At 43.5% G+C, this 10,891-nt stretch overlaps 1 protein-coding gene across 1 annotated transcript in view; it reads left to right on the top strand.

Moving 5' to 3' along the window:
• The first annotated feature begins 292 nt into the window (after positions 1-292).
• FASN (fatty acid synthase) overlaps positions 293-10,891 on the top strand; it is a 74,449-nt gene continuing 63,850 nt past the window's right edge. Inside the window, exons 1-2 of the mRNA XM_030534918.1 lie at positions 293-564; positions 10,105-10,245. Of these exons, the coding sequence (XP_030390778.1) occupies positions 10,119-10,245 (127 nt within the window). The 5' untranslated portion in view covers positions 293-564; positions 10,105-10,118. The remainder of the gene's footprint in view (positions 565-10,104; positions 10,246-10,891) is intronic.

The raw sequence follows: 10,891 nt of genomic DNA, 5'->3' as shown, positions 1-10,891 counted from the left end.
GGCTCACCACGCAGCCAACCCCAGAGAGACGAATACCGGGGCGAGGGATCAGCCGGGACGGGTTAGCTGTCGATTCGGGTCCGCGGAGGCCTCCTCGCCACAGGAGGAGCCACCGCCTGAGGCGGCCGCGGCCGAGCCGTTCACCCGCTTAGAACAGCCCCCGGGGAGCTCAGCGCTTCGGCTTCAGCCCGTCCTGGCCGCCAAGGCGGCCTGAGGGGAGGCGCTGCCGGGCGGAGCGGGCCTGCCCCCCCCGCTGAGAGGCTGCTGCGGGCAGGGGCTGGCATCGCCCCAGCGCCGGCTCTCCGCGCCCAGCCCGGGCTCTCATTGGACTGCGCCGCGGAGCTAAGCTGTCAGCCCATGTGGCGTGGCCGGCTGAGGCGGCGGCTGCTTAAATAGCGCTGGGAAGCGCTGCGAGGCAGCGAAACGGGCACGGAACAGGGCCGCAGCCTAGCCCCGCGTTCGGGCGCTGAGAGCGGCTCCACAGCAGCGCGCGTTCCAGGCCGAGCTCCGGGCTCCAGCCTCTGCCCAGCACGGGCCCTTCCAGTCACCGGAGCCGGGAGCCAGGTACCAACACCCGGGGGCGGCCGCGACTCGGGTGTGGGAAGGGACGGGCCAGCGACCGCGCTGCGTCCGGGGGAGAGAACGAGCGAAAGCGCGAGGAGCCCGGGGGCTGGAGCGGACGCGGGCGCCGGGTTCTCGGAGCATCCGGCTGCGGCTGCCCAGACCAGCAAGGGGGCCAATGCGCCCGAGCCGCCCCGGGGATAAGGGGATCTTGCCGCCTCCTCTCGGCGGGTTTGTAGTGGGACCCGTCCCCTCGTTGGGCTCGGCTCCATCTTGCCCCACTGATCACATGGGAAGTGTGTTAGAGGTATCAAATGCAGTTGATCGATATATTTTTAGTATGTGGCTGTGTTCCTTAGTAAATGTTCTCCAGTCCCTTTCTGTAAATAGGGTTGTACAAATAATAGGCAGTTAAATTACTCCTGTTTGAACATAAATTGGAACATGGGATTTTGCCAACTGTAGATGCCGGTGAAAGGTGGTGAAGCACTGGTGTAGTTTTTGGAGAGTCAGTTGTAATCTTATAGATAATGTTCTGAATAAACACTGCACTGCCTCCTGCAGTATCGCCCTTCTTTTCCCCCCAAATTAGTTGACTGTTCATAGGTATCTGAGAAGCTTTTACTTATTGAATTGTTGTTACACTAATACACTTTAATTTTGTTTAAAGACTTCAAAAAAACAAAACGTGAATTGAAATGATTAAGTGTATTTGATTATCTGTATTAGAAGTGAAGCTTGCTTCAGAGCTTTGATTTTTGGAGCTATTAATCAAAGGTGAGGTAGCAGCCGGGAAAAGGGGAGATGAAGGCTGAGCCCTTGCTGCATTGTGAATGTTCTGCATCCAGCCATTTTGATATCGGGCATTGAAGACAGTTACACACGGTAATGCCCATTTCACAAGCAGATGCAGAGAGGAAAAAAAATTTTTTTTCTTTCTCCTCAGCTTTCTCACCCTCCAGTAATTAACAGCTGCACATGTATTAATACATGCAAAGGGGACTAAGAACAATAGATAAATAACATTGATTGAAACATACTCCCTGGTATATCCTTTGTGACAACAAGAAACAGGCACTTCAGAATTTTTCTTAGTTTGGTCACTGGAACTGAAATATTTAATTTCTTTCCAGATAGCCAATATCTACAGAGAAATTTACTTAAAGTTTAGATTAATTTTTCCTTTCCATGTAGACTTACATGTGGTCTGAAAGTATAATCTGCCATCTGCCCCACCTAATGGAGTCTTTATACACCCATCCTCTTTACTCTTTTTTTCCCCCTCCATCCTGTACCTGCATCCATACTCTGATCTCAATGCATAAGTAGTTATGTAATTTTAGCTATTTAAAACTAGCTGCATGCATGGATAATATTAAAAACAGGAAGAAGATACTCTTCTAAATATTTAATCTCTAGGCTTTTTTTATTGGTGTTTTTAAAGTACTGAGGTAGGGATCACAGAAACCTTAAAGCCAAGAAATTTAGAGTCTCCTAGATATCACAAGGTAACATCTGATATTTGAGACACTATATTATAGGAGGCAAAGCCCCCTAAAATTCAGCCCTTTGTTAATTCAGCCATAGATATTAGCAGATGTACTCGTTCTTCTCTCTTTATTCAAAGAGTAATAGTGGTGTAAGCAAACCCCTTAGCTGGATTACAGAGATCCAGTCAGGTCTTCAGCCTTTCCTTGCAGTTCTAAACTTCTTGGGATGTGCTGAAAACTAGCAACGCTTCTTCAAGGGCTTCAGGAAATGAGACTATCTTGCATGAAAGTCAGTGTCCTCAGTAAAGAATTCTGAAAACTCCCACCAAGGGTGGATTTAGTTTAAGGATGTGAGGAGATGACAACCTCACCTATGGGATAAGTATGCAGGCACACTTTTAAAATGATATTTATACAGTGCAATGGTTTTGGGAATTAAATCTGGACGAATTTAGGGAAACTAACACCACTTGCTGATAAGCTAGGCATTTACAATACTATAATTATAATGCAAACTTAAAAGCCAGTAGTGAATATATCCATTCATAAAAAACAACTATTTTGAGTGTGTTTTTCAAGATTTGGAAGCACCTTGTAATTTTTTAATGTTTTATCAAGCAATTGAAGGCATTCTTCCTCTAGAAAAGGAACAAATCCAGTCTCTGAACAGAGACAATACAAATTCTGCGCAGTATTAGATTTAGCAATAACAAATCCAGTTTAACAGTGGCTGAGAAACTGAACACTGGCTAAAATAGCTCAAATACAAGTAAACTTTAATTTTTATTTTTGCTGTCTTTTACGAAGGTCTTTGAGAGGGAGGCATTTAAAAAAAATTTTCTACAATTGAAGTTCTAGGGAAAGACATTTTAAAAATGGGCTCATATTTATTTAAAAACAAATATTGGAAAATCTGGGTTTGCATGTAGTAAAACTTGGAAGTAAAAATAAATCTTTTGCTAAAATCCCTAACGAAGTAAGCTTTGACAAAGAGAAAATGCCACTTGTATATTGGAGCCAATTCTCTACAGATTCCTATAGGAACTCCCATTGCTGCCAATGGACCTGCTGCTGACGGAGTGGGAAATAGAGGAATTCATCTAGTTTTCATGTCTTTGGAGTTACACAAACTTGGCTATGAAAAGGATAATTTGTAAGGCCTTGCTCCTGCAACTGGTTCATGCAGGAGCATCCTCAATGAAAATAATGGGACTCCAATTAACTGCAGGGGTCTGTCGGCACAGAGTCAATGGCAGGATCAGTGTCTTACTTTTGATGGGCTTGATCCATATAATCGGACTATAGATTACAGCTACTTTGACAGATCCCATTTTTCAAGTGTATGAAAGTAACTAAGTAGACACGAAGTCATTCTTCCGCTTTACTCTGCGCTGGTCAGGCCTCAGCTGGAGTATTGTGTCCAGTTCTGGGCACCGCATTTCAAGAAAGATGTGGAGAAATTGGAGAGGGTCCAGAGAAGAGCAACAAGAATGATTAAAGGTCTTGAGAACATGACCTATGAAGGAAGGCTGAAGGAATTGGGTTTGTTTAGTTTGGAAAAGAGAAGACTGAGAGGGGACATGATAGCAGTTTTCAGGTATCTAAAAGGGTGTCATCAGGAGGAGGGAGAAAACTTGTTCACCTTAGCCTCCAATGATAGAACAAGAAGCAATGGGCTTAAACTGCAGCAAGGGAGATTTAGATTGGACATTAGGAAAAAGCTCCTAACTGTCAGGGTAGTTAAACACTGGAATAGATTGCCTAGGGAAGTTGTGGAATCTCCATCTCTGGAGATATTTAAGAGTAGGTTAGATAAGTCTATTAGGGATGGTCTAGACAGTATTTGGTCCTGCCATGAGGGCAGGGGACTGGACTCGATGACCTCTCGAGGTCCCTTTCAGTCCTGGAGTCTGAGTCTAGATAGTACATCAGGCAGAACAAGGGATTTGTGCAGTGTATTCTTTGTGCTTCCCCAGGAGACTTGCTCTGCAAGGAGTATCCCATCAAATTAGGAAGACCATTGAAATACCATCTGGAGGCTTTGCTGCAGCTTCCCTCTCCTTTCACTGTACCCAAGAGGGATAATGGAACTCTTAAATGAGAACTTCCCACTGTAACTGTATGGGGGGGGAAGAGAGCATCCAAGTAAATAAGCATAATAAGCTCAGTGGTCATACAAGTGCATAATGCATTTTTGTAGAGAAACAGATTAAATGGGACTTATGAAAAATAAATGCACAAGTGCTAAACATGGAGCAAAGTAACGATTAACACTTGGTGATGAATTGGGGAGAGATGCTAAGTGAGAGAGGTTCTTATAAGGGTCTGTTCTAGATCCAGAAGAGCTTGGTATTATAACTGAGCATGCTGTTAACACTTGGCCAGTATGAAACTAGCAGGGATCAAATACATGAAGAACAAGGTTAAAATATAGTATGAACTTGATATATTTGAGAGGAGGACTGAAATCAATAAAACAACTGTACATTGGTTAATATAGGAAGCAAATAACCAAAGTACAAGTGTGAAATGATGAAATAATGTCTACTAGTCAGTAATACCAGGTAAAAATGGTTGGTGGTTATGGATGACAAACTGAATGAGTCAGCAATATAACACTATTGCAAAAAAATTGTGTAAATCAAGTGAGATGGTAATTCTGCTCATCAGTGGTGAGGCTTCCATTGGACAACTATGTTCAGAGTAGAGTAGTGCTTTTCTAAAAATGACAGGCTGTCTGGGAAGAGTTTAGAGTAACAATGTCAGGGTCCTGTGGTGCTGGACAGAGTAAAGTATGTCAAAGATTGACAAAGTATGTTAGGCTCATGTCTTCTAGACACCCCTTCATTGGAACAAAAGGACAGAACAAAAAGTCATGGATTTAAGATGGCCTGGAGGGAATCGGATCCTCAGTTAGACCCATCAGGATGTGATTAACAAACCTGAGAAACTGCCTAATCATATTTGTCACCCTTGTTCTTCCTTCATCTACCCCATATTTCATTTGTCTTCACTTACTATGTTTAATCTAAAGGTAAGAATAGCACTTTGGGGGGTGGAAGGCATTTCCCTCTTCCCACATTTTACTGTCCTATGAGTCCCTTAATGTAGTTGTAGAACTAACACATTCTCATTCCTGGCCTCTGCCCCCCTCTACACTTTTTAAATGTGGATGCACCACTTTGTCTAAACTAGACTGCAAATGCTCTGGGAGCAAGGACCCTTAATGTGTTCTGTAAAGTGCCATACATAACTATGGTGCTGTATTAATAATGTTCTGAAAAGTTTCCCAACAGTAGAGTGATGGAACAAGATGCCAAGGAAGGTTGAGAAGGAGCCATAATTGGATATAGATGGGCATCCAAGGTAGCCTTGACTATCAGGGATGCTTTAGCGTTAATGAGATCCTTTCCAAAGCAAAATATTCTGACTCTGCATCTTGAAGTGGCTCACTTAGTTGTCTCTTCTGGGTGTGTTTGCTTTTCTGGTATGGGCCTCTTCCTTTCACCTTGTCTACCTGTGCTATAGAGTATTCAGAGAGGGATTCCATAACCTTAGGGAGATGCTGCTTACTCTATTGAGTTTCCCCAACATTGGCTTCTCTTTCAGACATTTGGGTTTTCTGTGATGTCCAGTCCATCAGTATTGCTGATTTCTTCTCCCTGTCCTTTCTTCCACTGAGATGGTTGTTGGTTTTTCTCCATGGTTCACTTTGCTCCAAATTTAACTCTTCCCCCTCATTCTTCCATTGCATTGTCCACCCTGCCATCCCTTAGCCTTGGCTTATCACTAACACCCACTTCCTCTGCCCCTACTCTTGCATTGCAAAGCGTCTCTGGTGGAAACCCTGTGACCAGGCCGACTTCCTCCACAACCAGTCTGTTCTTTCCTCCTTCGGTTCTCCCATCTGCTGAGCTAAAGAACTCTACTTCTCCAATGTAATTGAATCCTATGGCTTCAATCCCAGCTGCTTTTTTGCCTCCTTTCACTCCTCAAACCCTTCCTACCTCTTGCCTCCACTTCTCACTCTGCATGGAATCTCACTGGCTGCCTCCAAGTGAAGATTGACAAAATACAGTGGGAATTCCCCCTCCCTTCCTACTAATCTCTCCCCTTCTCCCTCATCACAAGTGCAGAAATTTTTCCTATGCTCTCCTCATCTAACTCTTCCACTTGCCCCGGTGACCCCATATTTTGACCTCCATAATGCCCACTCTCCTCTGGCTCTTTACCCTCACAATAGAAACATGCTGTGTTCTCTCTCTCTCGTCTTAAAAAAAAAAACAAACCAAAAACTAACCCTTGGCCCTATTTTCCTCTTTAACCTACCACTTCTTCTCACTTTAATCTCTGACTTCGTTGAACCTGCTGTCTGCAGTGCTGCTCCTCCAGTTCCATCCTAAACTCTCTACAATCCAACTTCTGCCCCTGGCATGCCACTGAAACTGCTCTTGCCAAAATCTAACGATCTCTTCCTAGCAAAGCTCAGAACTCTACTACTCCATCCTCATCCTCCTTGATCTGTCAGCCACCTTTGATGCAGTCCATCACACTCTTCATATTGAAATCTTGTCCTCTCTTGGCTTCTACAGCTCTGTTCTCTCCTGGCTCGTCTAGTACCTCTCTAATCACTCCTTTGGAGGATTCTCCTAATCCCTCCTCAACTTTCTGTAAGAGTTCCACAGGGCTTGGTCCTTGCTCTACATCTTAGTCTGGGTAACCTCATCCACAAAACAAATTAAACTACCGATCTACCTCTCTACTCTATACTTGTCTCCTTCTGTCTGAACTAAAATTTTGACCTGTCTCTCTGACATCTCCTTATGGATGTCTAGCTGACAGCTATCAGAGGGGTAGCCGTGTTCGTCTGGATCTGTAAAAGCAGCAAAGAGTCTAAGATGCCACAGGACTAACAGACATATTGGAGCATAAGCTTTCGTGGGTGAATACCCACTTCGTCGGATGCATGACAGCTCAGTCTCAATGTGGCCAAAATAGGGGTCTTAATGGCCTCCCCCACCTTTTTCAATCACTGTGGACACCACCACCGTCTGGCCTATCCCTTCCAGCCCATAATCTGGGTGTCCTCTTTGACTCAGACCTCCTTTCTAGTTTCTCACATCCAGACTGTTTCCAAATCTTGAAGCTTCCTTTGTAACATCTAGGACAGGGGTAGGCAACCTATGGCACACGTGCCAAAGGCGGCACACAAGCTGATTTGCAGTGGCACTCAAACTTCCCGGGTCCTGGCCACCAGTCTAGGGGGCTCTGCCTTTTAATTTAATTTTAAATGAAGCTTCTTAAACATTTTGAAAACTTTATTTACGTTCAACAATAGTTTAGTTATATATTATAGACTTAGAGAGAGAGACCTTCTAAAAGACATTAAATTGTATTACCGGCACGTGAAACTTTAAATTAGAGTGAATAAATGAAGACTCGGTACACCACTTCTGAAAGGGTGCTGACCCCTGATCTAGGATATTGTCTTTCCTACTGCAACATCCTTCTCCCTGACTTTGACAAATGCAGTTTTGCCCCGTGCATATCCATTCATAATGCTGCTACAAAGATTTGACCATGTCTCTTTGCATCCCCATGCTCTCATTCTCTGTTGCATTGAACATAAGCTGCTTGTCTTCATGTTCCAGGCCCTTCGTGGCCTAGCCCCCTTATCATTTCATTCACTATTGAGAAGTCATCTCCTGCCTCTAGTGGGTCAGGGATGCCAGCCAGCTTCTGTGACAGTTGAAATTTTCAGACAGACCTCTTTTGAGCTTTCTCTCACAATGCCCCTCACGCCTGAAGTCTTTTTCCTTGATGCCTAGCAAAAAATTTGATGTTGATTGGGCTGCTAATGTGCTGAGGCCACTATGTATCATGCTGACTGTCCTTTTTTGGTACTTCCCTGTCTATCTGTAGTTTCTTGTGTTTATACTTACCAGTAAGTTGTAAACTCTCTGGGGCAGGGTTGGTCTCTCTGTTCTGTGTTTGCCCAATGCCTAGCACAGTGTGGTCCTCGTCCTTGTCTTGAGCTCCTAGGCACTGTGATAATACAGATATTTAATAATAAAACTGACTTGCAAGGTTTTATGACTGGAAATAATTAAGAGTCTCTTGAGCATAATTCATTGGCATATTGCCACTGGCTTTTCTCATAAAGGGCATGATACAATGCCTACTGAAGTGGGAATCATTACATGATCAATTAATTTGTCATAGAGTTTCCCAGGGAGGCAGTGGAAATTCCATTGCCTGTGGCATTTTACACTAGGCCGGAAAGTTGAAAATGTCTGGTTAGGAGCAATCCTGGTTTTTCTCTCGGGGGGTGGACTTGATGAGCTAAGAAGTCAGTTCCATTTCTGTGGGTAAGATTTGTGCTTTGGTTACACAAATATATAAGTCTAGAGTAACTTTACTGACCTCAGTGGAGTTATTGCTGATTTATACTCATGTAAATTAGATCTGAATATGTCCTTGTAATGGTGTTTATATGTTGGCCAGGCTTCATCAAAAACCCTGCAACTGAGAGAGCTGAGCTTTTTGTACGAGATTAATGCTCTCTGCATCTGCTGATCAAGTCCAGGATCTGCTATAAAATAGGAACACTATGTACATGATTGCTTCCAGTTATTTGGAAAGTGTGGTTCTGTCTAGGCAACAAAATAAAGTGCCTGGAGAGACGAGAAACCCATTTGAATGGTTTTGCTCAAAAGCATCAATTTCACAAAATCAGTTTGCTTAGAGGTGTCAATTTTGTAAGAGTTTCTGAAATAGTTTGCAAAGGTGTGCAAAAAGTTCTGAGTCAAAGGCCTTTCTGAGGTGTGTTCATACATATACCATCTCTCTGGCAATGAGGATATAATATCGGCAAGAACAGAATTCTGTTTTTTTGTTTTTTTTTCCATAGAGAACTTCTTGGATTTCAGTGTTTTTAAATAAGAAAACAACTTCAGGTGCAATAACAATAGGCAACTGCAAGTGAACAAAATTGACTTTTGCCATACTGGGCAAGTACTGGCACTATAACCATGGAAAAGGTGATCAAGAACAAACACTACTGGATGGGATCTTTGAAAGTGCCTAAGTGCCCTAGGAGCACAAATCCTATTGAGATTCAAGGTTTGGTTTTCAGCAGCCTTTGTGCTTCTAAGTCATTTTTTTTTGGAAAATCCCACCCATTGACCCTACAGGGTATTTGTCTATAGCTATTAGAGTTGTTTAAATAGAGTTCATAGTCTTCAAGTACCTAACCTCCTGAGTCCAAGTCTATTCCCTTAACTTCAAGGCTGACCGTCCTTTTCTGTCTATTTGAAGTTGTCTGGGAGTGTGGAGAAGCTCCTTCTCTAATTTCATGTTACTACTTCAGATCAGCCTGCCAGCTCCGTTTCTGAAGATGGGCTTTTAGCCCATCACCTAGATATTAATAGTGCATTGAAGGTTTTTAACATAAAAATTACACCTAAAACCTAAGTTGACTGTCAAATATAGAGTCTGATTCTTAAGTATGATCTGTGTAGAAATACTTTATTCGTGCTCCATTCAAACACAGCAGTCGGCTTGCACAGATCACATCCTGTTTCAGGATCTGGGTCTTGGTTTGTAAGCTACTTGCGGTAGGAACCTTGTCTTCATCAGTTTGAACACCTCAAAATATGCTGGTAGCATTCAATAAATAACTCTTCAAAAGGGAGGGGGTATTTTCCTACTGTTGCTGTTCCCATCCCCTGGTTGTGGCCTAGGAAGTAGAGATCATCAGAACCTCTCAGTGTCTGTTGGGCAGGGAGGGGGGAAATTTTTATATATTTGTTTTCTTCTCTTTGCAAATCCTGCTCTTATTTGCTTGAGAGGAGCAGTGCCTATTTATTTATTTTGTACCTATGGACTCCATAGACCATTCCAATGTGGGGGAGGATCTAATTTCCTACCGTGTATGTTTACGTACAGCCTCCTCCCTTCCCCAGCATGTTGGGACAACACAACCTGTTCTTTGCATGAATGTTCATCCAGCTAGTTGATCTGTGGATCTGACTTTTGTAAACTCCTTTTCCAGAGAGACGTTAGGAGATGGAGGACGTGGTGATTGCAGGCATGGCTGGAAAGCTGCCAGAATCAGAGAACATGCAAGAGTTCTGGGAAAATTTGTTCAATGGAGTGGACATGGTCACAGAAGATGATCGGAGGTGGAAGCCAGGTGAGCCCTGTGACTGTATGCACTTGAGGTCTGAGCTCTCCAGATAAGCTCAAGTGTTCAAGGAAAAGAGCCCTGATAAGTAGGAAAACCCTGCCAAAGCTTATGAGCTCACTTCTGATGTCCCTGAATGTTATGGTGTCTGTCTCCTGCTTTTATAAGGATCCAACCTATATCTGCTCTATTGCAGCCTGTAACATAGAGTGATAACCAAATAAACTCCATGGTGCTGCCTTACAGAAGAGAGTATTTTAGCAGTGCAGTTTCAACACTCATGCACCAGCAAGGTGTCTAGCTGCTATTAGCATCAGGCAACAATTAGACTGACACAGCTGTTTGCTGGGTATGGGATGGGATCTCTGTGGGACATGGGAGTAGCAGGATCACCTCAGTCTTTTGACTTTTATATCCTTGTTGTTATATTCTTGTCTGGTTGTCCATTGAAAACCCTTTTTCTAACTGAATGGATATGTACTTGCCAGACACAACTGAAAGCTTGTGAGCTGCAGATGTGGAAAGTGGCTTCTGTGTTTCTATCTGTTGATAAATTGGCACTACTCATGAGACACACACACACTGTGTTGCAAAAGCTGCTTGTTTATTTGGCACAACTTGCCAGAGCATGAGTTTGCTTAGCAAAGCCAGAAAT

Source organism: Gopherus evgoodei, chromosome 15 (genome assembly GCF_007399415.2).
Source record: "Gopherus evgoodei ecotype Sinaloan lineage chromosome 15, rGopEvg1_v1.p, whole genome shotgun sequence".
NCBI classification, from domain to species: Eukaryota; Metazoa; Chordata; order Testudines; family Testudinidae; genus Gopherus; species Gopherus evgoodei.
This window is presented reverse-complemented; position numbering and strand designations above follow the sequence as displayed.